This window comes from Aspergillus homomorphus (genome assembly GCF_003184865.1).
Source record: "Aspergillus homomorphus CBS 101889 unplaced genomic scaffold BO97scaffold_23, whole genome shotgun sequence".
Classification (NCBI taxonomy): Eukaryota; Fungi; Ascomycota; class Eurotiomycetes; order Eurotiales; family Aspergillaceae; genus Aspergillus; species Aspergillus homomorphus.
The window spans coordinates 121,650-147,256 of NW_020291909.1; the positions used below are offsets into that span (position 1 = coordinate 121,650).

Here is a 25,607-nt window from a genome sequence, read left to right on the forward strand (position 1 = left end):
CCAGAGTGCGAGACCCGCAGCTGAACTGGTTTTTCCCTGCCGATTTCCGGACTATCTACCGGGAGTTTTGTTTCTTTGCTGCCTGAGGGGGATCAACCCTGTTCAAGTTGGCAAAATTCCGACGGGCAGCGTACAATGCTTTTTCTGGCACGAATTCTCTGTCAGGAATGTCAGGTCAGGAGTCACCGAGCGCACAGAGAAATTTAGGCTAGGCCTATACCCAAAACAACGACATGTGAGACAGATGGGGACCCCTTCGCCAGAGAGATGAAGAGATTGATTAGATGGAAAAGGGTGGGTAGGCTGTGTTATCTCCGATGAATCGCAACGCTTCAGTGGCCACCGACTGTCCCGGTTTCCACCATTCCCCCCCCGCCCCGAGAGAGTGAGGGAATATCGGGCTATGGATTCAGTCCTGAAGTTTTTTATCAGATGGAGGGGCACGACTCTTACGCAGATTCCAACAGCCATAGCGGACCAGTAGAGCTTCCAATTACCTAACGCAACCAACCAAACTACTTATACAACTAACTAAAGTGTGTGATTGCCCTGTCAGACCCAGGATTCCTTGCCACCATTACACCAACAACATCATGAGGATGTATGTTGTGCTGTTGTTTGCATGTAGGGACGATGCGCCGATAGTTGTCAGGCGCTGCTTGATTCTTTGAAGTCATCACGATAAAGAAAACATGGTCCATGGTTAGTAGGTCTCACCGATCAGTTCCACAATCCGTATCCCTCGTAGGACATGGATCCTTTCTCTGATGACGTTTGTAATACCGACGTGTTCGAAGTGTTCAGCTTTGATCCGGGACTCAAAAGCTTCCTCCAATCCCTTACGTTCCGAACTCTTTACCACAGTTGCGGTCCATTGTAAGTACGTTTTTAAGTCTGAAAGCTGAAGAGGTTGGCCTGACATGCGGTTGGCCAAGCGTTTGATTTCACGAAGAGAGCGCCATCTTGCTTAGTCTGCCGACCAGTAAGTGGCTCTCGATGTGAAGAAGATCCAATGATGAGTTACGTGGGAGCTGAACTCATGGATACCCTTTCTTTTTTAGCTCGGGTGTTAGGGGTAAGGTGGCTGCTAGGTTGCTTTTAGGCTGTCTTTACTCTTTAGCACTATTTTCTTGCTGTGAATTTTCTTCGCGAAAGCACACACATCCTCACACGCAAACACACACTGCACACACCATTCAACGATCAACATGCAAGGTTAGTCTGCAGGTGGCTGCAGATTCTGTAAATGCTGATCGCAGAGAGCGCTAGTAAAATCTACTTGCAGCTGGCATCATTTGTGCATCCTCCACGTTGGGATTGTTGCGGCTTCCCGATAAGCGGAGTAGGTAGTTTGGTGGACTACCCAACTGATTACTGATTAGTACAGACGGGGGTTGCTCGTAAAAGAAAAAAAAAATGGGAAAAGGGAAATGAAAACCACTATCATCTTGTACTAGTCCTGTTCGGGCTATCTCCATTGGAACTGTCCCGGTAGTCGCTATTGTTCCCAATTCTTCTTTATTCTGGGTTGCCCCCCCCCTTCCTCACTTCTCTCTCTCTCTCTCCCTCCCCGCTCATTTCCCTTTCCCTCCTTCCCTCTCTGCTGTCTTCTCTACTTCACTATATCATCTACTACCAGGTCCATTGATACTTGGGAAGTAGTTCGATAAGTGAACAACCGGTTGTATCCCAACGCGACCGGTGTACTTTTGAGGCACCTTGGCACTACTGCGGTCCGTTTTCCCGCACCACATTCGATTGGCTGCCTTTGTTGGCCGTCCTGTGGCTTGGTCCAGCGGCGAAACTCGCGGAGTTACCTAATCCCACCGCCTCTTGTGGCTTCCTAGTGGAAGTACTTCCACCCTTGCATCTTTCAGGGGCCCGTGATCGAGTCAGAACGATCCAGAAGGGGTAAAATACCTCAGAAAGACGGTTGTTTGAGGTTCTGATTCCAATTTAGAGTTGAAGTCGGACTCTGGACATTCTGCTGTCAGGTAAAGCCACTCCGAACTCCTCTGTTCTCCCTTGCCTTCCGTCCACCGATCGCAACGCTCATCGCATTCTTTTTTTTTTCCCAGGTCCGATAAACAACGGCCTCTCTTGCTCCTTCACCTCATGCCATTGATCATTGGGGAGGTGTTCGCTCGGATCTACTATCTCAGACTTTTCTACGCGTGAGGTGCAAAACAGTCTGGGCCACTCTTTGGCGGTTTCTCAACGCGTGGACCACCGCCATCGCGATTCAAGCCTCCCATATATCAAGGTCCACACCGCTCCTTCTCTCCCCCCAATTGTTCAACCATCATATACAGCCATGGCTTCGACGTTATTGATTCCTCGCAAATCGCGAACAGCGGAGGAAGATCGCGTTGCTGAACCTGGATGGCTCAAGCGTCAAGTCACAAGCGGTCTGCAGTTCATCTCCCGCCGTGCCTGTCTTCACCCCATTCATACGATCGTCATAATTGCTCTCCTTGCCAGTACGACTTATGTCGGCCTGCTCGAGGGAAGCCTTTTCGATTCGTTTAAGAACCCCAGAAATATCCCTGGTCAAGTTGACGTGGATACTCTTCTCAGAGGAAGCAGAAGCCTGCGACTAGGAGAAAGTACCTCATGGAAATGGCAAGTTGAGGACGTTTTGACTGCCGAAAACTCTGAGGTGAGACTTGCTCGATCTACCTCCTTTGAGTCTGTTCACGTACTGATTCATTTGACTCGGTAGTCCGCTCAGCACATGGCATTGGCTACTTTTATCTTTCCCGACTCGGTTTCCAAGTCAGTATCGACTGCTCCTCTTGTCGATGAGGTTCCAATTCCTGCGAATACCTCTGCACAGCGAGTCCCCCATACGCCGAATCTGTTCTCGCCTTTCTCTCACGACTCGTCTCTTGTGTTCACTCTTCCTTTCGAGCAAGTCTCCGATTTCTTGAAGGCCGTTCAGGAGATTCCCGAGCCTTCTCCTGGTACGGAAGAAGGCGAACAGAAGAAATGGATCATGCGGGCAGCTCGCGGCCCGGCTTATGGGTCTACTGGGGCTCTCAAGCTTTGGTTTGCAGACGCCTGGGGCTCTTTTGTTGATCTGGTCAAGGTACTTTTCCTCAGAACGTACTCAGCCCTGCTCTTGTTTGCTAACTGATTACTCAGCACGCTGAAACCATTGACATTGTCATTATGACCCTGGGTTACCTCTCTATGCACCTCAGCTTTGTTTCCCTCTTCTTCTCCATGCGCCGTCTGGGGTCAAACTTTTGGTTGGCCACCACCGTTCTTTTCTCTGGTGCTTTCGCCTTCCTGTTCGGACTTCTGGTCACTACAAAGCTTGGCGTTCCTATCAACATGCTTTTGCTGTCTGAAGGTCTTCCGTTCCTTGTCGTGACCATTGGGTTTGAAAAGTCGATCATCCTCACTCGGGCCGTTCTGAGCGCTTCCGTGGATAAGAAGCAAGGTGGTCGGGCTGGCAATACCCCTAGATCCATCCAGGATTCAATCCAGACTGCTATCAAAGAGCAGGGATTCGAGCTCGTTCGCGACTACTGCATTGAAATTGCCATTCTTGCTGCTGGTGCAGCTTCTGGTGTGCAGGGAGGTCTCAGACAATTCTGCTTCCTTGCGGCCTGGATCTTATTCTTCGACTGCCTCTTGTTGTTCACCTTCTACACCACGATTCTTTGCATCAAACTCGAAATCACCCGCATCAGACGTCACGTTGCGCTCCGCAAGGCTCTCGAGGAAGATGGGATTACTCAGCGCGTTGCCGAGAACGTGGCTTCTAACAACGACTGGCCCAGAGCCGGATCCGAGTACAATGGCAACAGCGAAACCAGCATCTTCGGCAAGAAGTTCAAGTCCAGCAACGTGCGTCTCTTTAAGATTCTTATGGTTGGAGGCTTCATCCTGATCAATGTGGTGAACTTGTCGGCTATCCCTTTCCGGGATTCCGCTAGCATTCCTCTTCTGTCGCGCGTTTCCAATGTCCTAGCGCCCACCCCCATTGATCCTTTCAGGGTCGCTGAGAATGGGCTTGATTCTATCTATGTCTCTGCCAAGAGCCAGATGCAGGAGACCGTGGTAACTGTCATTCCTCCCATCAAGTATAAGCTGGAGTATCCCTCTGTTCACTATGCTGCGCTGGGAGAGAGCGCAGGGTTCGAGATTGAGTACACCGACCAGTTCCTGGATGCTGTTGGTGGACGCGTGATTGAAAGCCTCCTGAAGAGCATTGAGGACCCGGTCATCAGCAAGTGGATCATCGCTGCCTTGACTCTGAGTATCATCTTAAATGGCTATCTTTTCAACGCTGCCAGATGGAGCATCAAGGAACCGGAAACTGCTCCCAAGACGGAAGCCCCGAAGCCCAAGGTCTACCCGAAGATTGATTTGAATAACCAAGAGGGCCCCAAGAGGAGCGCAGAAGAATGCGAGATCTTCTTGAAGGAAAAGAGGGCAGCTTTTCTGTCAGACGAGGAACTCGTGGACCTTTCCCTGAAGGGCAAAATTCCCGGTTACGCTTTGGAAAAGACCATGGAAAATGAGGAACTTATGAGCCGCCTTGACGCTTTTACGCGCGCAGTGAAGATCCGTCGATCTGTCGTGGCCAGAACGGCTGCCACCTCCGAGTACAGCAGCTCCTTAGAGACCTCGAAGCTTCCTTACAAGGATTACAACTACACTCTGGTTCATGGAGCCTGCTGCGAGAACGTTATTGGTTATCTACCTTTGCCCCTCGGTGTTGCTGGCCCAATGGTTATTGACGGTCAGAACTACTTCATTCCTATGGCCACTACCGAAGGAGTCTTGGTGGCTAGTACTAGCCGAGGTGCTAAGGCCATTAATGCTGGTGGTGGTGCCGTGACTGTTCTTACTGGTGACGGTATGACTCGCGGTCCTTGTGTTGGGTTCCCTACCCTCGCACGAGCTGCTGCTGCCAAGGTCTGGCTGGACTCGGAGGAAGGCCAGCGTGTCATGACTACTGCTTTCAACTCTACTAGCCGCTTCGCCAGACTCCAGCACATGAAGACTGCTCTTGCCGGTACCTACCTATATATTCGTTTCAAGACGACGACAGGTGATGCCATGGGCATGAACATGATTTCCAAGGGTGTTGAGAAGGCCCTCAATGTCATGGCTACTGAGTGTGGCTTTGATGATATGGCCACGATCTCCGTTTCGGGTAACTTCTGTACAGACAAGAAGGCAGCTGCTATCAACTGGATCGATGGCCGTGGTAAATCTATTGTGGCGGAGGCTATCATTCCTGGTGACGTTGTCCGGAGTGTATTGAAGAGTGATGTCAATGCCCTTGTCGAGCTGAACACTAGCAAGAACTTGATTGGAAGTGCCATGGCTGGAAGTATTGGTGGCTTCAACGCCCACGCGTCCAACATTGTGACTGCCATTTTCCTTGCCACTGGTCAAGACCCTGCTCAAAACGTGGAAAGCAGCAGCTGTATCACTACCATGAGAAAGTAAGTTGACAACACTAATTTCTTGGTACATGATGCTAACGTCTCACAGTCTCAACGGCAACCTCCAGATCGCTGTCTCGATGCCTTCCATCGAGGTCGGAACTATCGGTGGTGGCACAATCCTTGAGGGACAGTCGGCCATGCTTGATCTTCTCGGCGTGCGTGGATCCCACCCGACCAACCCCGGTGACAACGCCCGCCAGCTGGCGCGCATTGTTGGCGCGGCTGTTCTTGCCGGAGAGCTGAGCTTGTGCTCTGCCCTGGCCGCTGGTCACCTTGTCCGGGCTCACATGGCACACAACCGCAGTGCTGCCCCGACGCGCTCGGCGACACCTGTTTCTGCCGCCGTGGGTGCTACTCGGGGCCTCGCCATGACCTCGTCGAAATGAAGTCCGGGTACGCTCGGTTGCCTTATGAATGCATGTCCCCCAATCTTCCTGCCACTGAGCAGATTCTTCTCATTCGCGCTCTCCGGAGACACCTCACTCGCCCGTCTCCCTCCGCACACGACACCGTTCTGGCTATCTGGCCCATGATTTAGTTGGGATAATTCTGGCCATCTTCTTACGCTGACGGGCTTTTTACGACTGTACATTTACACTCTGCATAAACATTGGTACTTTATCCGGGCATTCTGCACATTCCGTGCCTGTTCCTTTAATGAGTGGAGGATTTACCCTGATTGTGGAGTACAGGGATGTTGATAGACAAAGGAGAAGAAAAGCGAATGATTTTGTAGAAAACGAGCACCAAGCTGGTGATGCCTGGGCTGTGGCGGCCGGAAAGTGTTCGCACACCTGAAGGTTTACCAACATATTGTACGGAGTATGGATATTCCAACGAATCAATAACTGTCTTGTTCTGTTTGATACCTGTGTTGTGCAATGGTAGTTGATTGGAATTGTAAAGTGTGTAACAGGTAACCTAGAACCTTCTAGGCCTCTGCTTTAGGAGCATGGACTATGTGGGCTATGGAGAGTCTCCACGCCACGAAGCGGTCGGATGAGAAGTCTATCTGTTTCTTCACCCCTGAATCTTGACATGCCTACTGCCACTGCGCAGGGCGAACAAGGGGGAACAAGAGCAACACCACCACCACTAGGTACTAGATACACTAGGTACAGTACACCACCTTAGAACCACCACTAATCCCCCAAGCAATAACCCAAACCCAAACCCAAATCCAAAGCAACACCCACTCAAAGACGGACTTACTCGACACTTTCTATCCAAAATACCGGTAGCGCATGCTTACCTACTTGCTTTACGAAAGTAGGATGGAAAAGCGAAACAAAAGGATCAGCCCGCCGGTGGCCGCACTTTCAGTCCGGCTGCAACAATAGGTTCGGTAACTACGGAGTACTTACTACCGTAGGCTGGAGCTGAGGTAAGGTTCTGGACCCCCCCAAAAAGGGAGCTTCGACAGGTTCCGATAGAACGTGCCGGCGCGCCGGGAGGGGCGAGCGTAATTTCCAGTAAAAGGTAAATTTTCTTGACTAGTCTGGAGGATAATTGCTGTTGGGACTTGTTGGTGCTGTTCTCCTGAACTAGACGAAATGAAGTACCGGTAAGTTTTTATTGGCTTACCCGGTGGTGTAGTCCAGTCTCGACCACCTATCCGCGATGGGTGCCCAGGCGGGTGGAGTGGAGTGGACTGGAGAGGAGCTCCCCCTTTGGTTTTGCTTGAGTTGGATGGGTTTTCGATTGGAGGGGCTGGGTATCTCATTCCAGGGAATTCTGTGTATATCGGGTGTCTTACCAGCCTCATCGGCTTTTATCCCTTGGCGATGTGATTGATGTCTTTGAGGAAGTGCTGGGGAAGTGCCGGTAATGGGTGGTGGTGGTGGGAGTTGAGGATTGGAAAAAGGGAGGGCAGGAATGCTTATTTTGGGGTGTATTACTCGTAGTAGTGAGGAGGATGGGACTTCATTATAGTGTAATTCTGGATTGGATGTATAGAAAAGAAGGTACTTTTATGCACTGCACCGCTGCAGTGCAGTGCTTGTTTGGCAGGTGCAGCAGCCACCGCCACCCTATGCTTCCTGTCGTCTACATACATAGTACGGTAAGTAGGTAGTTGCTAGGAGTAAGTAAATGACCGACCGGCGACTTTGATCGATCGGTTCCGGGCGGAGAGTGAGTGGAGTCCGCGTGAGTGAGTTTCGGTTCCTGAAGAGCTGTATATGATCTGTATCTGTCGAGTTCTGGTTTGTATGGATGTATGGATGTTGGAATGCTTGGTATTGACAGTGATGATGGTCAGGTCTACAAAGCTACGTACTCATTATCCACCTAGCGCAAGTCTGAAGCATTTATTTTTAGGATGCGAGGAAGATGGAGATCTACTTGCAGCTTCGAAGTGAGCGACTGGACTGGACTGGACTGGACTGGACTGGACGTATATCGATCTGGCTCTTATCAGCCTGGCGGGTATCGCCTTCGCTGGGCTGGTCTATCTGGGGTCAATCTGAGACAGTCTCCCAGCGACTCCGCATGCCATGCTGCTGGACATTGCATGATTGCAGCCCGGACAGGAGGAGGACAGAGGCTGAGACAGAGACAGAAACACAATTCAAGGTGGTAGGCAATCACACCGATGGAGAAGAGAAGCGAAAAACAGACTGGGTAAGACTGTACCCAGGCAGACACCGTCAATAAGGTAACCATACCATACCCCTTTTTGTCGTATTCGTAAAATATCTTTCCCGCCTCTCTTTCACTCTCGATTCATTAATCCTCCGGCTAGACTAAGTTAAGTCGGCTTTCTAGGTCTGGGTGGCTCAGCTAACTAGACTACTAACCAACTAATTTCAATCACTCTTACTCTTTCTCCTTCTCTCCATTATTCTTAGTCGGCTGGCTGTTTCTCCCTGAGGCTATTTTCCAAGGTTCCTGGTGGCTGCTGCTTTTTCCCCGGTGGCTTAATTTGTCCGGGTTTAATCTGATCCCTATTCCAACCTTTCCACTCTCATTCATTGTTTACTTCCATCTTCCTGGCTGTCTCTTCTTCATTATTGGTGCCCGTGCCGACTTGGCCGAGAAGCTACGTTCCCTCTCCCCCCCCCCGTACCGACTCGCCTGCATTCTCCTTTTGTCGCTACGGAACAATCACTTCCTACCACACCCCTAAACGTGACACGACTGGCTTTTGCGACAAGGTCTTTCTTCTGGCCTCATTGGAAGCGACAAGCGAATTCTTTACCCAATACCTTTCCCTTCGAGACCCTCCCACCGAACCCGGTCGATGGCCTGGGTGCCGCATTCCCGTCCGTCGCACATCTTCGCATGCATAGTTGCACCCCCGGTCTGCTTGAGCCGCCTCAGTGACCGACACCACGCTTCCCTATGAACGGTCACTCAGGGACCATGTCGCCTGTCTCCGTGGATGGGAGTGACTGGTCCGGGATCAATCAATACAACAAAACCGATCCGCCCTTCTCTCCAACCTACTCGACTCGGAGCAATCTTGCGACTCCCCCGACATCAGGCGTCCCCAGTGGCACCCCGACTGTGGAGGGAGTCCCCAATGGCTCGTCAGGTCCGGTGAGCGACGCTGGCAACCCGTCGCCGCCGAGCTCCGTCGCCGCGCGATCAAGCGTTGGAACCCTACCCGATGGCGCCAAACGGCAGAAGCGGCTGGAGGAAGTCTTAGGCCAACACTACGTCGCCCTGCGACGGTTCCTTCAGGGTCCCTACCGGGAGGATCGCCTGAACAGCAAATCGAACAAAGCCCGGGACAAGCTGCTGCGACTCTCGCCCACCCAGTTCCACGAACTCAGCACGGACGTCTACGATGAACTGCTCCGGCGCCAGCAGGCGATGCCGTCACCCTCCCGCCCCCCTCGTCCCGATATCCCTCCGTTCTTGCCCCCGCGAAAGGAGTTCCACGAGAAGCGCAACCAGGCACGGAAGAAGCTGGCTTCGCTACAACACCAACGGTTCCGGGACCTTGCGACGGACGTGTACACAGAACTGGAGCGCCGGTTTCCGCAGTTCCCTACCAGAGATGCCCATCGTGCCGTCAGTCCCGCCCCGAGTTTCCGCGGACGCCCTCCGCCGACCCCGACCGGCTTTCCGCCTAATGGCTACCCTCCGCCGGGTCCCGGGGGTCGCAATTCGCAGAATCGGGGACCCCCGCGGTATCCGCCCGGCGGGATGCCTGCAAGTCCCATGGGTTATCCTCCGCGGCAGGGATCCTTGGGAGGCCCACCACCTGGTATGAATGGGGATGGTCCGATGGCGAAGTCCTTTCAGAGCAACACGATTGTTCCCAATAAGAGTACCATGGTGGAAGATGATGACGACGCAGCGGGTACGGAAGATGATTACGATGCGCGCAGTGATGCGTTTGCCCTGGATGTGGTTCTCAACAGCAGAAGAGGTACGGGGACGACGTTGGGGGAGAGTGAGCGGAAGATGCTGGCAGAGACGCAGTCGCAGGTCTCTTTTCTGCAAGAAAAGGTGACAAAGCTCGAGGAGCTGCTCAAGTTGAGAGACCAGGAGATCTCGACTTACCAGGAAGACCAGAGTAAGGTGGGCTTGCTGGAGGAGCTAGTTAAGACCAAGGACGAGGAGCTCTCGAAATACCAAGAGGAGCAAGACAGATCACAGGTATGTATTGCCTCTATCGCATGAATCCCCATCTTGGCTAACACAAGCGGATCAGATCAGTATTGCAGAGCGTCAAGAGTGGGAGGACATAAAGTCGAACTTGGAAAGTAAGATCACGCAGGCGGAGGACTTGAACCACTCACTCCAGCAGGAGCTCGAGAAGGTCCGGACCGAACAGGAAGCCATCGAGATGGATCTACGCAGTCAGATCGACCAGGTTTCGCGACAAAGCACGGGCGATCCTGAGTTGCAGGCCAAGTTCAGCAATCTCGAGATCAAGCACCAGAGCTTGCAGACGGAGCTGCAAGAACAGCAAAAGGTGACAGAGGAAGTCAGGCGGGAGGCCGCAGGGTTCCTCATGGAGATGAGGGCGTTGTCGGAACAGAGTCATACCAAGTGGGAGCAGGAAGAACGACTGACGACTGAGGTCCATCGGCTGGAGGAAGAGGTCAAACAATGGAAAGCACGGTACGCCAAGGCGAAGACTCAACTACGGCAGCGCACCTCGTCTATTGGCATGTCGGAGCTGCGATCAGATGCCGCTAGCGTCGCGAGGGATAACGAGTTCCTTCACGAGACGGGCTCCATCCTGGATGTGCATGTCACGAAATTCCAGATCTCCATCGATGAGCTGCTGCGGATCGCGCGAGAGGACGATCATCAGCTGGTCATGCAGCAGATCAAAGCGGTTGTTATTGCCGTCCGCCATATCTTGCACGATGTGGAGCTGCGTAAAGACAGCAGTGAAGAGCTCGCGGCGCTTGGTGCGAAGGCCACGCGCAAGGTCTCTGCTACAGCAAATAACGTGATCACGGCCACCAAGAATTTCGCCAGCTCCGGTGGACTCTCCCCAGTCTCTCTCCTGGATGCTGCAGCTTCACACTTGTCGACTGCCGTCATCGGACTGATCCGCCTCGTGAAAATTCGCCCTACGCCAGCAAACGAGTTGAACGACGACGAAGACGATGAAGCACAGTTTGCCCAGATGAGGTCCCCTGACTACTTCAGTGTGGCGCCTAGCCAAGGCAGACTCAGCCGCAACGATTCGGTTTACAGCGCCATGAGTCCTCCTGCCGAGCACGAAGTTACCTCTCCTGGAATGAATGCAGGGATGCATACAATGTATCCCGTCCAGTCCGTGGACCACGAGCTTCAAGAACTCAAGGTGGGTGCATTTTCTTTCGAGTCCTGATGACCTGGTTCTAACTTGACATGTAGTACTACCTTGAGGATCAAACGGACGGGCTTGTTCAATCGATCCAGGCCCTGGTTGCTAGCATTCGCGCCGAGCAAGGCGTCAACACCATCAGCACCCACATCTCTGCTATCTCCTCTGTTGTGTCGCATGTCAACTCGTCCACACAGCACTACATCGACGGTCCTGAAGTCAACCCCACCCTGCGGCAACGTGCGGGCTCCATCATCCAGACTTTGGAGCATCACCGGGACCGACTGACGGGAACTGCAGCCGAGGGCGAAGGAATTTCTGACCCCGCTGAGCTGCGCACAATCACTAACAAGCTTCCGCCCATTGCCTTCGAGATCGCACGGGAGACCAAGGAGCTGGTCCATCGACTGGAACCCCATGAGCTCGATGACGAGGAAGATGACTTCCGGTAGTACTGAAAGAGTCCACACGACTTGGATATGCTTTCCTTCGTTTCAGAGCTTCCACCTTTTATCGCACAATGTCGATGACAAGACATTCTGTATCTTATTTCTTCACTTCTTCTACATACTTTCTCCAAACCCTTTTTAGTCGTCCATTTGCCGGAGCGCGGAGGACGATGATCTTTTCACTGCTATTTTTGGCGGCATCTATCTGCAGATATTGTGCATGACAATGAAGAACCATGCGGAATGAGATGTTGATACCTGGAGGAGATTTATGACTGCTTTCTTTCCTACTTACCTCCCTTGATCTTGTGGGGGTGCCTTTACCATAGGGGGTTTACCTTTTCCTCCGCCCTTAGTTCTTGTTGTTGCTATTTTGTTTATCTTCCTCTATTAGCGATTCTCCTTCACCTTTTCACTTTCTCCGACCCTTATGGTGGTCCTATCTGTGCTGCCATGTGCGCAGACACAGCTGATCCGTTGTTGGTGCAGCGATCAGTTCTTCATTCTTCTGCCTAAATTTGTACTTCTAGATCTGAATTGCCTCATGCCCTCCCTGTATATCGCAGATATATTGATAGAATCAATGGGTTTCCAATTGAGTGCGCGGTTAGATTATCAGGTAGGTAGGTTGTTGAGGCGATGGCAAATCACGTGGGTGAGGTGTATCCGATGGATTCCGGGGGCGAGATCGCTGGCTGGCAGGCTGGCTGGCTGGAACCAGGTTTGGAGGGCTCCCGGGGAGCTCCTCGCTGGTATTACCTAATCTAAAGCCATACTCTTTTGGGGGCGTTGGCTGGAATATTTTCTTCGCCGGTCCGATATCTTCCTCTTGAGCTTGATTTCCCTTTCCTCTTCACGCCAGCTGCAATTGCACCATCATTAATCATCTTGTAATCTGATTTCTTGTAAGTGCACCTCCACTCCTTGTTTTTTTTTTTTTGTGAGTTCAAAGGTTGTGAGGGCTTGGCTGCCTGGCATGGATCTTTCAAACGATGCTGTTTGATGATGATGATGATGATGCTGGATGACGGTTGGAGCTTGGGGAGGAAGAGGAGGCGCGCGCATCTCCATGGAAGAGGATGGAAGGGGGCTGGCTGGCTGGCTGGCTGGTGACCAGCCTACCTCAGCCCGGGCCTAGCTGCTACTAGCTGCTAAGGCTGCTGCTAGTCTGGTTAGCAGCCTGAGGCTCCACGAATGATCAAGTGGGAAGACCTGCACTTCTGGCCTGTGTGGATGGACGGACTCACTCTCAAGTGCAACGGCAACAAACCAAGCTGACGCCCAAAACGGTCTAGTGCAGATTGCCCCTCCAGCAACAATGTTCTCCCGAAGCCTGAGGTCAACAATAACCCCACCTTGCTCGTCCTTCGCTTCTCGTCCCCTCTTCTCCATCCCCAATTGCAACTCCCCTTCTTTCCTCTCTCTTCGTTCTTTCCATCAAACATCCGCAGCCATGTCCGGAAACACCAAGGCCTATTTCGACATTGAGTACGCCCCCGTGGGCTCCAGCGCCCGTAAGTTCTTTGATTTCTTCTTTTTGATTTTTTCCCCTCTCTGCCCCTGCTGCTGGTATGGCTGCCTGGCGAGAGGGAGAGGGAGATGATGAGATTGTTACCCCTCTTCCGAGTTTGCTGGAGGAATGAATGAAGGGTTCAAGTCTTGCTTCATCTTCTTTTCATCGTACCGATCAGTGTTTCAATGGCAAATGAACTCCTGACTGACATGGCATTTTTGCCCTCACTCTCCAGCCAAGGTGGGCCGCGTTACCTTCAACCTCTTCGAGAAGGACGTCCCCAAGACCGCTCGCAACTTCCGTGAGCTCTGCAAGGCTCCTGAGGGTCAGGGTTACAAGGGCTCTACCTTCCACCGCATCATCCCCCAGTTCATGCTCCAGGGTGGTGACTTCACCCGCCACAACGTAAGTTTCTATCATCTGCAACATCAACTTCGTTTTTACTAACGTGCACCCATCATGCAGGGTACCGGTGGTCGCTCCATCTACGGTGAGAAGTTCGCCGATGAGAACTTCATCTACAAGCACACCAAGCCCGGTATCCTCTCCATGGCCAACGCTGGTCCCAACACGTAAGTTTTTTTTTGCCTTTCCGCTTCATGAAACGCAGTCATCACTAACCCCGCACCAACAGCAACGGCTCCCAGTTCTTCATCACTACCGTCGTCACCTCTTGGCTCGATGGCAAGCACGTCGTCTTCGGCGAGGTTGCCGACAACGAGTCCATGCAGATCGTCCGTGAGGTCGAGGCTCTCGGCAGCAGCTCCGGTGCCGTTCGCAGCAACATCAAGCCCAAGATCGTTGCTTGCGGTGAGCTGTAAGCGGTTTCTTCTTTTTTTCTTTAAATTAGCCACATTTAAATAAAAAAAAAAAGAGCCCAAAACATGTGTTAAAGGAATTGAATTTCTACTGAAGGTGGACACAATCAGTCACTTTCTGTGTTTTGTTCTTTTAACTCTTTTCTAAATGTCTCTTTCTTAACTACTTCCTCTCTCTCTTAGTGGTGTATGCTGTAGTCTAGAGTGTCCATATTGAACGACGCATATGTTCCCTCTATCATTCTCTTGGGGATGATCGAACTACGTAAACCCATAGATCTATATCCAAGCCTAACCCCGTATGCACACACATTCACCGCAACCTTCATACATAGTAAAAACCCCGTAGGGTAATGAAAGACCTACATGTCATAATGAAGTCAGCATTAAGCCTGGGAAGGGAGGGGGGAAGGGGGAGCTGCAGTGGCGAAAAGAAAAAGACAGAAAACCCCGCTTGAGATGGCGGGGTCGCGGCCGGAAGAAACCTTGGGAGAGAAGCTGGATTATTAACCTCGGACAATATCGGAGGTTCCGGCTTATGTCTGCTGCAAGTTCGGGTTTGTGAATGCATTCAATTGCTGCTTGCTGCATGGACTGCAGTGGATAGATTGCATTGCTCTCCTCTTCTGCAATGTGCTGCTGCTGCTGCCGCTGCTTTTTGGTGCAGGTGCAGGGTGCATGCAGATTCTGTAGTATACTTCAAGTACTATTGCGCTAGGAGGGATGAAGGTAGGGTGCGGTTGCTTTTGGTTCTTTGATTATACTATGCTCCTATGGTGTCGTTATTGAGGTGAGGAGACTTACTTGGGTATTTTGAGTTGTACTTAGGATACAGTTGTTGGGGATTTTGTTTGTTCAAGGGGTATGGGATCACCGTTCAAAGGGTTTATCTTTTTTTTTTTTAGTTTTGGATCTGCGGGCATAAGGTATGTGGTCTTGACTAGATACGGTAGTTGCTAGTTGATACCTTGTTCAGTCAGATGTATGGGCTTCATTTGGGACAACCTTTGGTGATTGGTATTTACTGCCACATAGCTTGTAGTGAGTGTGTACTATACACTGTGTGGCTTATTGCAGATGGAGTACTTTCACAAAGTGCGAATCTTCCATGTAAAGAGAATAGAAGTCCTGACGGAAATGAGTACCCCATGGACTCTGGCGAGAGGACTGTCCTTCGTTATTGCAGTGAGCCTTGTCCATGTCCTTTGAATAGTTTGTTCCTACTTCTCTGGAAGGCATTCGCGGTTCATTGCAGACTGGCAGCTCTAGATTGTTGATACAGAATGGAAATCTAACATGCAAGATCACAGCCATAGGTACAGCCGTGTATCCATCTTTCTTGTATGTTGAATGCGTGGTTTCATGTAGACCCGCAGCAGTAAATAACTACTCTAGAGGGGAGTATACATTCTACCATCACCCCTATAATTCCAACCTTCTCTTGATCCTATGTGTTGTTTGCAGCTAAGCCACTGCTGTAAACCAGATCGTGTGCTCCAGCCCGCCATCAGATCGATAGAAAGAAAACTAGCCACAGCATTTCGTCACGGCAGTAGCGTCATTCCTATAGTATCATCCAGGTCAGCCAAGCCCCCAGTCAAGTTTACAGGCACATAACACCACGAACAACACTCAACAAAACGCAAAGTCAAGGAAAGAGAGAAGAAGTTATACGTACCCTGCCCGAGGCCCCTCCCCAATCGTCTCCCACGAGAAGATAAACGCCCCCAAAAACGCCCCAATGAAAATACAGATAATAATATACCCATTGAAATACATCGCCAGCAACATAACGAAGTACGCCACCGCAAACTGGAGCATATGCAATGTAGCCCGAACGAGCTGCTCGATCAGGCTTGGGCGAAACGGCGGCGGTGGATGTGTGGCCGTGGTATCGTTGTTGATGTCGTTGCACAGGGTAGCCGGGGCCGCGGGGGCTTTTGGGTTGAAGGTCGTGGAAGCATGTCCAGCAGCAGCAGTAGTAGCAGCAGATGGTCCTGCGAGGGACGTCTCCGATGCCCGGCAAGACAGGAACTGGTATCGTCGTCGGGCTCGCTGGACGATGAAGGCCTCATATTCGCGGCCCACCCGCCGCAGGAACTCCAGGCAGAGCACTAGGCTGATTACCCCGATGCAGGTGCCGGCGAACATGCCTTTTGAGGTGATGTGCCAGGTACGGGACAGGAAGCCTTTTTTTTTTAAAAGGAAAGTTGTTAGGGTTCTGGGTGTGGGTGGTGGTGCGTGGTGGGTGCTTGGGGGCCCTTACATGCGTCGACGGTCGTCCAGTTCCAGAGCATCTGGGTGGATTCCGTAGTGGTTAGAGAAGGTCTTGGTTGGGATGGGTCATGGGAAGGGGGAAGGGGGAGGTACGGTGATCTTGCAGCTTGAGGAGCCCATGCCCATGCCCATGCCCATTGACTTGGACATGCTGGAGGCACTGCCGCTGCTGCTGCTGCTCATCGCTGCGCTGGTCGTGGTCGCCATGACCATGTTCATGGCTGTGGAGGCCGTGGGCATCGAGTCCATGATTCAGGGTAGAGGTCTGGAAAGCGAGACTTTGATCACAGAGAGTCTGCTCCTAGTTCGATGAGAAGAGTAGAATGTCAACCGGGGATATGGTCGAGAAGAAAACGGTAGGGAAGAGGTTGATATTGCTGGGTTTACATACTACCACCTCGAGCAAACGCCGCTCACCGTAACAGTCGCCGAATGCCCTCCCCTGATCCATCGGAGCATCCATCACCAAAGAAAACCTGCTCATCCTGCGCAGATTCCAAGACTTTTGTTTTGATACGATGCCCACTCGCTAGTGAGCATCACCCCTGCCCGGACCAATGGGAGGACGACAAAGCGCGCGCAATTGAGCACATTATGCACCCCGACCCTCTCAGGCCACGACCGACTACCAACAACCACAGTCCCCGTGCAAAGAGAAGGATCCAATATGCGGTTGGAAAGAAAAGTGGATGGGAAGTCCCTAAGCAAATAACACGACACGCCCAACACCGCCCATGGCACTCAATTCACGGGGTATATACAGAAATTTCGCCTGCCATGCTTTTCCTTTTCGGTGCGAAACCAACCTAACCTGAGATACACATCATCACCGACGGGCGGACTTCTTGATCACACCCTCCAGGATCTCCCGGATTTGCTTGCAGCCGTCGATGCCCACCGCCAGCATCGTCTCCACATAGGTGCAGTGCACCTTCGAGTCCATCGTCAACATCGACACCTTCATCTCATCCTCGTCGTCGTTAATCATCGCCGCCTCCCCCACCGGCACGGCCGTCGTAGTCCCCACCGTAAGGAACGGCAGCTCCTGCTCCTCCGGCAGCGACAGATCCAGCAGCGGATCCAGGAAATCGTTGTTCGGGTCGCGCGGCGTAGAAGCGCTGCCGCTCATGCCCGCCGTACAAGCACACAGCAGCCCCGGCATCGGGATACCGGCATCCACGAGCGCAAGTGTGCATGCGTTGACGGCCGCCGCCAGGAGGGAGCCGTCCGCCGACAGCACCGAGACGTGGATGCTGATCGTGCTGTGCGGGTAGAGGTACGTGTGGAGGTGCGACTGGAAGGCGGAGCGTAGAATAGTAGCAATGCGCGATGATTGTCTGCTCAGTTTGAGCATTTGTTAGCACGCGAGTTCAACCATTTTTGTGGCTCTTTTTGTATGGGCTGTGTGTTCCTCACTTGTCACTGCCACCCGCCCTGCGTTTGCGATCCACGCCCGCAAACCCTGCAACGTTCACGTCCACCTCAACCACCGCCCCCGCAGAGCCTGCAGACCCTCCAGATGCATCACCCCGACGTCCCTCGGCAGGACCGTGGACCGAGCAGATGATGGCCGTGTTGCCCATCGCTAGATATGAAGATCCGGAACTGGCGGGGTTGGTGGAAATCTGGGCCTGGAGGAGCCGCAGCTCGTTCCAGCGACGGCCATCCAGGCGGAGTTTGGTGAGAGGATATGTTGTAGATGTGTCGAGAGGCATTTTGGCCGGCGCGCGGGTTCAATGTGTGCTTGAATGCTTGTGGTTTGCGACAGCGGAGATAGAAAAGGCGCGACCTTGAATCCGAGTTTGCTCCCCGCACCACGTGCAGTCGACTTGGTAACGGCAGCGGAGGGTTACACTTGAGATTGAGAGTGAGGCGATTCGTGTATGTACACAATTTCCTGCGAGCAGGTCGTCGAGAAGGTATTATCAAGGGCGTGCGCAGGAGTATGGCGGTGAAATGGCGATCGATTGATGTTGCGGAGGTTGACTTTTCGGCGCCGAATTATCTGATCAGCTCGTTGCCCAATCGGGAAACCACTGCACACTCACCTCCGTTCCTCCATCGCGTCTCCGCATCTCCAACTTCCCTTCTGCCATCCTTCACTTTCATGTCGGAAACGGCCCGCTCAATCGGCAGTCGGCCTCAGTATGGGCTCAGGCTGGGAGATAGAGGACTCAGATGCCACTACGGTCGGTACAGATGACGACGACCTTGACGCCGCAGGTTCCTCTGCGCGGCCTGTCTTCACTCGTATGTCCCCGCATTCTTGTCGGTACCAAGCTGGCATCTCTCTCACTTTAAATACAGCTCGACTATCTAGCCCAGGGGTCAGGACACCCCGTCCGTCAGCGAGCACCAGCACCCCGACCGAGCAGCCATCGTCGCCTCCTGCAACCGCAATCAAAACCCCCGTCGTGGACCTTGCTAGCGACACAGATAGCGACGATGCATCGTCCTTCAACGAGGGCGCAGCCGCCTATGAAGAGTTCAAGAACCGAAAATCCCTCAAACGCAAGCGCCAAACGATGAGCGCACGGAAGAGCCGAACCACCGGACCTCTCAAGCCCGAAACACCCATTAATTCCTTCGTCGGCCGACTCCCGAAAAAGAATGCCAGGAGCCAGCCGAGGCGTCCTCTGAGAGAATACGGCGCGGAGGTATCCTCTGAGGACGAGTTGATGGAATACACCCTCCCGGACTACTTGCAACGGCGCCGGATGCAGTTCGACCGCCGGGCGGAACATCTCAAAGCGTCGGGGCTGAAGTTGCCCCCTAGCTACGACGAGGTCGACTTCTCGGATGACGAGCGGCTCGAGTTCCTCCAGGAGAGGCCAGCCTTTCAGCATCTGAAACCGTGCAACAAGTATGAGGATATCACACTGCCTTACTCTCTGGGGCTGATCCCAGCCCCGATTGCGCAGTGGCTGCGCCAGTATCAGGTGGACGGAGCCGCCTTCCTGCATGAAATGTTTGTCTACCAGAAGGGTGGAATCTTGGGCGACGACATGGGTCTCGGGAAGACCGTGCAGGTGATTGCTTTTCTGACGGCAGCGTACGGTAAAACGGGGGATGAGAGGGATGCGAAGCGCATGAGAAAGATGCGCCGCAGTGGACAAGACCGCTGGTATCCGCGGACACTTATCGTTTGCCCAGGAACCTTGATCAAGAACTGGATGTCCGAGCTTGCTCGCTGGGGGTGGTGGTCGGTTGATACCTACCATGGTGACAGCAAGGAGCTTGCGCTCCAAGCAGCAAGGTCCGGCAGAATTGAGATCTTGATCACCACATACAGCACATATCTGCACAACAAGGACGCCGTCAACATGGTGGATTGGGACTGCGTGATTGCAGACGAGTGCCACGTCATCAAGGAGCGCAAGTCGGAGACCACCAAAGCGATGAACATGATCAACGCACTCTGTCGAATTGGCCTCACGGGAACAGCGATCCAAAACAAATACGAGGAGCTCTGGACGCTCCTGAACTGGTGCAACCCGGGAAAGCTCGGCCCAGTGACCGTCTGGAAGAAGACCATCTCCGAGCCTCTCAAGATCGGACAGTCGCACGACGCCACTGTATACGAGCTGCGCAAAGCCCGTATGACGGCCAGGAAGCTCGTTGAGAATCTTCTGCCCCAGTTCTTCCTCCGCCGCATGAAGACCTTGATCGCCGACCAACTGCCCAAGAAGGTCGACCGGGTGGTCTTCTGCCCGCTGACTGAAACCCAGGCCGAGGCCTACGAGAACATCCTGGAAAGCGACATCGTCACATACATCAAGACATCCACCGACCCTTGCGACTGCGGCTCCGGCAGAAAATCCGGCTGGTGCTGCCACCAACTCCTCCCCTCGGGGGCCGGCAAATGGCAGAGCTACGTCTTCCCGGCCATCGCCGTGCTCCAGAAGCTCAGCAACCACCTCGCAATCTTGATTCCCCAGGGCGGCGACCCCACGGAGAAGCAGGAAAAGGACAAGGAGATGCTGGAGCTGGCCCTGCCGGACCAGTGGGAGAAGCTGTACCGCTCGCGCGACTCGATCGTCAACTTCGCGAACCCCGAATTCTGCGGCAAGTGGAAGGTGCTGCGGCAGCTGCTGAAGTGGTGGCACGCCAACGGCGACAAGGTGCTAGTGTTCAGCCACAGCGTGCGGCTGCTCAAGATGCTGCAGATGCTGTTCCACTACACCAGCTACAATGTCAGCTACCTGGACGGGTCGATGAGCTACGAGGACCGTGCGAAGGTGGTGGACGACTTCAACGCGGACGCGCGGCAGTTCGTGTTCCTGATCTCGACGCGGTCGGGTGGCGTGGGCCTCAACATCACCTCGGCCAACAAGGTGGTGATCGTCGACCCGAACTGGAACCCGTCGCACGACCTGCAGGCGCAGGACCGCGCCTACCGCATCGGCCAGTCGCGCGACGTCGAGGTCTTCCGGCTGATCTCGGCCGGCACGATCGAGGAGATCGTCTACGCGCGCCAGATCTACAAGCAGCAGCAGGCCAACATCGGCTACAACGCCAGCTCGGAGCGGCGGTACTTCAAGGGCGTGCAGGAAAAGAAGGACAAGAAGGGCGAGATCTTCGGCATGGACAACCTCTTCGCCTACCGCAACGACAATATCGTCCTGCGCGACATCGTCAACAAGACCAACGTCGCCGAAAGCAAAGCCGGCGTCCAAGTCATGGACATCGACCTGTCCGAACCACCCACCCTTACCACGACCAACGACGACAAACTTTCTCAGTTCCACCAAGACACCACCACCGACGCCGTCATGAACAAACTCGCCGCCATGATCCGCGGCGAAAGCAGCACCGTCGACCCCTCAGCATCATCATCATCATCATCATCATCATCATCAGCAGCAGCAGTAAACCCTGAAACCACCCCAACCACCCTACCGCCAAAAACCCCCCCACCGCGCCACGACCCCATCCAAGCGATCCTCGCCAACGCCGGCGTAGAATACACCCACCTCAACAACGAAGTCATCGGTTCCTCGAAGATCGAAGAACGCCTCAGCCGCCGCGCCGAACTCACCGCCGACGACAACCACCGCCACCTCGACAGACAGGTCTTCGCCGCCGCCCAGCGCAGCGAAAACTCGCAGTCCCAGTCGCAGTCGCAATCCCAATCACGCCCGTCAGGTAGTAGTGAAGGCGCGAAGCAGCCCATCCGGTACAAGTTCCACCCGCCGCCGGAGGTCATGAAGCGGCAGTTCTGTAGCATGGCTAGGCGGTTCGGGTTCGCGAACGCGACTGAGTTTGCGCTCGTGGTTGAGGGGATGACGCAGGCGGAGCGGCGGGCGTGTTTGGAACGGTGGTATGCCGAACGGAGGGAGGAGGTTTTCAAGGCTGAGGATTGAGACGCTTTATTATCTTTGGTAGGTCTTACCTGTAATCTGCTAGGTAGGGAACAAACATCTTTTAGGCTTTTGGTGGTCGTTGGACTTTTCTGATCATCTGGGTTGACAACGGAATATTTTATAAGCGATGGACGAATGATAGATACCCTTTACTTGCTTTGACTTTAGGTTGATAAAGTTGGAAATCGAAATATTATATTATCCACATGCAGTGGACTAAAGTCTATGGTTAGTGCTGAAATAATTGCTCGCTGCTCGTTCCCGCCTCCGACCTCCTCCGAATGTGTACAAAACAATGGTATGTATTCACGACGAATCGTGGGAAAGAATACTTCCTCCCCGCGATACTATCATGCGAGACTTTCGCCAATGTTCCGTCGAGGTTCTCCCCCCTTTCCCTATCTTGTTGAAACTTTTTGAACGTATGATCCATACTATAAAATCAATCGGGTATCCAGTATAGTTTGACGCCGAACGGTAGCTCGTCCTGCAAGCCGGTGTTGAACCATAATTATAGGCTGTTGTGCAGGTCTCAAGGCATGTCCACAACACCCGACTTGCCCTACCAGTTCCTCTTTCTCATTTTCAGTGGTGAGTCGCCGCAGTTGGGCAGGCAATCACCTCTGCTCGAGTTGCTCGTGGAAACTTGCGAACTCGCTCACTTGATTGTCCTCTCAGTTCTCCTTTGCGTCCACGTAAGCGTCGATATCATTTGTGCGTGAATCTTTGCGCTCAACCGCTTCCACTACTTCGGGCTTGGGTTGCTCCGGGACGGGCGCCTCGCCGTTGCTGTCATCAGTGGGGACGAGGGGTTCGTTCGACTTGTGCGGGGGAATTTGATATTGAGAAGGCTCGGCCTGGCCATCAAGGATCGGCGCAATAGCAAGAATCTGCTTAGCCGCAAGTTCGGGGTTATGCGAGTCACTGAGCCGCATCAGTCTCCGTTCAGTCCGAGTTCAATGTGCAGAAGGCCGGGCAACTTACACATGCGTGTTAATGATCCAGTCTAGGTCTTCTTCGCCCTCATCCGGGCCGTTGGGCCCACCCTGCACCTGACGGAAGAGTCGGGGGTGCCACTCCACACCTTCATCGACCCGCTTGGCCGCCTCCTCTCTTTGACGATCCTCGATCTTGGTCTTCTCGTCCGTGGCTGCCTCATGGTTCCGGGCAATGATGGCCTTGACTGTACTGTGCCATAACCGCTGGGACTCGCGCTCGCCTTGCTGCTCAAGAGGACGAGTCAAGGGGGGAGTGTGCTTGGTGTGGGTTGCGTCGAAGAGAAGCTCCTTCTTGTGGGTCTGTTCCTGTTAGAATAACACCTCCAGTTGAGAATGGGCTGGCCAACATACGTGCACATCCTTAATGTACATCTCACCGTTCCAGAGTCCAGACAGTTCGTAGTAGACCTCCCCGGTTTTCTCGTTCCTGATTGTTCCACCGATAGCATTGTAGGTGCCAGAAAAGTAACCCTTAGTCTTGAACTCGATATCGGCGACGAGATTGTTCTCCGGGCACCGCACGTAGCTGTGATCGCCAAGCTCATACTTCATCTTTCCAAACAGGATGCCGCGAGCATACATGTTGGGTTGCGTCAGGATGCTAGTGCACGTTAGGATTATTAGAGAAAACACTCAAAAGATTCAACAGCCACCTACTATTTTTCGCCCTTCTCCGTGTCCTGACCGCGGTTCAAGAAGCGCAAGATAGCAATCCCCTCCATCATACTGGCGGCCGAGTTACCGAGGAATTTGCTGCGTGGCTTGAGAGTGCCGTCGATGCGGATGTTATGTTCAGGGGCCATGAAGAAGTAGCTCGACTTGGGAGGATGATGCGAGGTCTGTTCAGAGATATAGTATCCGCGGGTTCCGTCGGGGTAGTCCCAGTAGCAGGTGTAGGTCTCGCCCAGGATCGGGTTCAGCGGCTTCTTCACACCGCTGCGGAAGAGGTCAGCGGAGTCCGGAAGCGCTGGAAATAGAGGGCATGCAGAGTGGAAGGACATACGGTGGTTTGATGTGCCATCCGCTCAGGTAGAACTTGACCACGGATACGAAACGCTCGAGGGGGTCGTCGATATCGGGCATAGGCAGCAGCGTCTCGGGATGTGCCATGAAGCTGGAGAGGGGGCGCCGAGTTAGCGACGGTTTTCTTTAGCAAGGCCCGATGCCAACCTACTTTGTAATGCGCTCCAACATGGACCGGGGTTCGAGGATGAAGGTAGGCAGGACAACCCGACTGAGATCCGCTCCCGGTCGGAGCTGCGAGATAATGTGGGAGAGGACTGGCAGCACCGGTCAGCATGGATAGAATAATTTCTGGTAAGCTCTTGTAGAAGACGAGTTCCAGACCCCCGGTTTCCGTTTTCTTGGGTATATTTTCTTCAAAACTAGGGCGAGGAGCTGAACAAAACGTACCGTTGCCCTGATCGGGCTCGACGATCTCATCGTCCCCGCTCACATTGTCAGGCTTAGGTTCCTCATGGGAAGACCTGCTACCTGAATGGAAGAAAGAGCCCCAGTCAGCAGACATAATGACAGTGCACTGTGGCAGATAAGTGGGGGAGGTGTGGTGTCGAACTGGGTGGGAAGAGGCAGAAAGGAGCAAAGGAGAAGGAGGGGAGGAGGAGGGGAGGAGGAGAAAATATGACGTGGGGAGGAAAAGAAGGAGGGGAAAGCGACGGCAGCAGCAACAACAACTAGAACAAAGTACTCCTACTTACTGACAGGACTAGACACCGACGAACGACGTCGGATATGAGGAATGTTTAAAGTCATGGCTAGCCGAAGTTCTCACTGTTTTGCAGGCCGTGGTGGATTTGAATAACTCCTTGTCCGCCAGAAAAGCTATAATTGAGAATGAAGCCAAGAGAGAGGGGAAAGGGAAAAGAAAAAAAAACTGTTTGCTGCTGCTGCTACCTCGGACAGTTGCAGAACAGTCACTGATCTGTTGCGTCGGACCCTTTTCTTCCCTTCTCGTTTTCGTTCTCGTGGTCCCTTTTTGGTCTTTAGTTCGCGCAGAGAGGAATTAAAATTAATTTAGCAATCAATCAATCAATGGTGAATGTCGCTCGGCTAAGACGAAGGGAGCTCTGCGCCACAGCCACTACTTTCAGCAGGTTTGCGATCAGGTCAGAAGAAGCGGTCTCGAGGATGAAGGTCTGATTGAAGGATGGAGCGGAACTGGCGGACCAGACCGAAGCAAAATCTACTGGGTTTATGTGATTTCTGTCTGAATGAATGAGGGGGGCGGCGCCTCTGGTGTATCGGATGACGTTGATCGCCTGCCTTGCGTGTCTCCAGTCTCACGGCTACAAGTTAAATCTTGTCTATCACTTTCGCCTCCAAACTGGTCGTATTGTTGTTCCGTTTCAAGAGAGGACTGGGATACGAATCTGCAGCGAAATCTCTCGGCTTTTTATGGCTTCGATATCTGCACCCCTCCCGGATCGACCCCTCCTCCTGCTCCTGCTCTTGCTGCTGCTGCATCTTCAAATCAAGAGGGGCGACCGGCTTGGCGGGGTGGGGATGGCTGGAATGACAGCCCAAAGATGTTTCAAATCCCAACCTCATTGCAGGAGTAGTATGGGCTTGTTCGGTTGACGTCTATAATTAACCGTTTTATAGCCTCAATCCGGAGGCCTAGGGTCGATCGCGGCTTAGCTGTGATGGCCTCTCTGTTTTGAGCCACAGTCGTCAACGCATGGGCGCATGGCTTCATCGTCCCTCCCGTGATCATCTCCCCAGAGACTCCTTCGGGATGGTGCAGCATGACATGAAAAGCATTGGGCCAGATGACCGGAGGGGTTGGAATCAGCAGTCCGTCTTCTGACTGGGTGTAGTTGCTACTGTCTGTCGGCGATGCACGTTTGTTCAACGCGAACGAGCTGACTGCATGAAATTACCTGAGCAGTAAGACGCCAACTAACACTGTATCATAAGTATCTGCC

At 53.1% G+C, this 25,607-nt stretch overlaps 8 protein-coding genes across 8 annotated transcripts; 4 read left to right on the top strand and 4 right to left on the bottom strand.

Moving 5' to 3' along the window:
- The first annotated feature begins 1,908 nt into the window (after window positions 1–1,908).
- hmg1 (HMG-CoA reductase) lies at window positions 1,909–6,307 on the top strand. The gene is made up of 5 exons (XM_025695375.1): window positions 1,909–1,994; window positions 2,079–2,659; window positions 2,723–3,088; window positions 3,145–5,465; window positions 5,515–6,307. The coding sequence occupies exons 2-5, from the start codon at window positions 2,315–2,317 to the stop codon at window positions 5,852–5,854; spliced, it is 3,372 nt and encodes a 1,123-aa protein (XP_025550442.1). The 5' UTR covers window positions 1,909–1,994; window positions 2,079–2,314; the 3' UTR covers window positions 5,855–6,307.
- A 403-nt stretch (window positions 6,308–6,710) lies between these two features.
- Window positions 6,711–7,336, bottom strand: BO97DRAFT_100095 (uncharacterized protein). The gene has a single exon (XM_025689826.1). It carries the CDS (start codon window positions 7,231–7,233, stop codon window positions 6,832–6,834), a length of 402 nt encoding a protein of 133 aa, XP_025550443.1. The 5' UTR covers window positions 7,234–7,336; the 3' UTR covers window positions 6,711–6,831.
- Window positions 7,337–8,810: 1,474 nt separating this feature from the next.
- BO97DRAFT_347186 (putative cell polarity protein) lies at window positions 8,811–11,696 on the top strand (the record flags this gene model as incomplete). The annotated part of the gene is made up of 3 exons (XM_025691844.1): window positions 8,811–10,076; window positions 10,132–11,241; window positions 11,295–11,696. 3 exons carry the CDS (start codon window positions 8,811–8,813, stop codon window positions 11,694–11,696), a joined length of 2,778 nt encoding a protein of 925 aa, XP_025550444.1.
- Window positions 11,697–13,011: 1,315 nt separating this feature from the next.
- cyp4 (peptidyl-prolyl cis-trans isomerase) lies at window positions 13,012–14,027 on the top strand (the record flags this gene model as incomplete). The annotated part of the gene is made up of 4 exons (XM_025697719.1): window positions 13,012–13,207; window positions 13,442–13,611; window positions 13,672–13,778; window positions 13,841–14,027. The coding sequence occupies 4 exons, from the start codon at window positions 13,012–13,014 to the stop codon at window positions 14,025–14,027; spliced, it is 660 nt and encodes a 219-aa protein (XP_025550445.1).
- Window positions 14,028–15,551: 1,524 nt separating this feature from the next.
- On the bottom strand, window positions 15,552–16,321 carry BO97DRAFT_347306 (high-affinity Cu transporter CTR3; the record flags this gene model as incomplete). Its single annotated transcript, XM_025691848.1, has 3 exons — window positions 15,552–15,588; window positions 15,703–16,213; window positions 16,291–16,321. The coding sequence occupies 3 exons, from the start codon at window positions 16,319–16,321 to the stop codon at window positions 15,552–15,554; spliced, it is 579 nt and encodes a 192-aa protein (XP_025550446.1).
- A 652-nt stretch (window positions 16,322–16,973) lies between these two features.
- BO97DRAFT_406242 (exosome non-catalytic core subunit SKI6) lies at window positions 16,974–18,255 on the bottom strand. The gene is made up of 2 exons (XM_025695376.1): window positions 17,718–18,255; window positions 16,974–17,638 (listed from the first exon to the last, which is right to left on the bottom strand). The coding sequence occupies exons 1-2, from the start codon at window positions 18,014–18,016 to the stop codon at window positions 17,128–17,130; spliced, it is 810 nt and encodes a 269-aa protein (XP_025550447.1). The 5' UTR covers window positions 18,017–18,255; the 3' UTR covers window positions 16,974–17,127.
- Window positions 18,256–19,002: 747 nt separating this feature from the next.
- BO97DRAFT_406243 (putative DNA excision repair protein (Rad26L)) lies at window positions 19,003–21,763 on the top strand. Its single transcript, XM_025695377.1, has one exon. It carries the CDS (start codon window positions 19,019–19,021, stop codon window positions 21,662–21,664), a length of 2,646 nt encoding a protein of 881 aa, XP_025550448.1. The 5' UTR covers window positions 19,003–19,018; the 3' UTR covers window positions 21,665–21,763.
- Window positions 21,764–21,842: 79 nt separating this feature from the next.
- BO97DRAFT_406244 (OSBP family protein) lies at window positions 21,843–24,833 on the bottom strand. Its single transcript, XM_025695378.1, has 8 exons — window positions 24,381–24,833; window positions 24,076–24,156; window positions 23,837–23,942; window positions 23,666–23,776; window positions 23,320–23,598; window positions 23,014–23,263; window positions 22,649–22,962; window positions 21,843–22,588 (listed from the first exon to the last, which is right to left on the bottom strand). The coding sequence occupies exons 1-8, from the start codon at window positions 24,433–24,435 to the stop codon at window positions 22,339–22,341; spliced, it is 1,446 nt and encodes a 481-aa protein (XP_025550449.1). The 5' UTR covers window positions 24,436–24,833; the 3' UTR covers window positions 21,843–22,338.
- Between the last annotated feature and the right edge of the window lie 774 nt (window positions 24,834–25,607).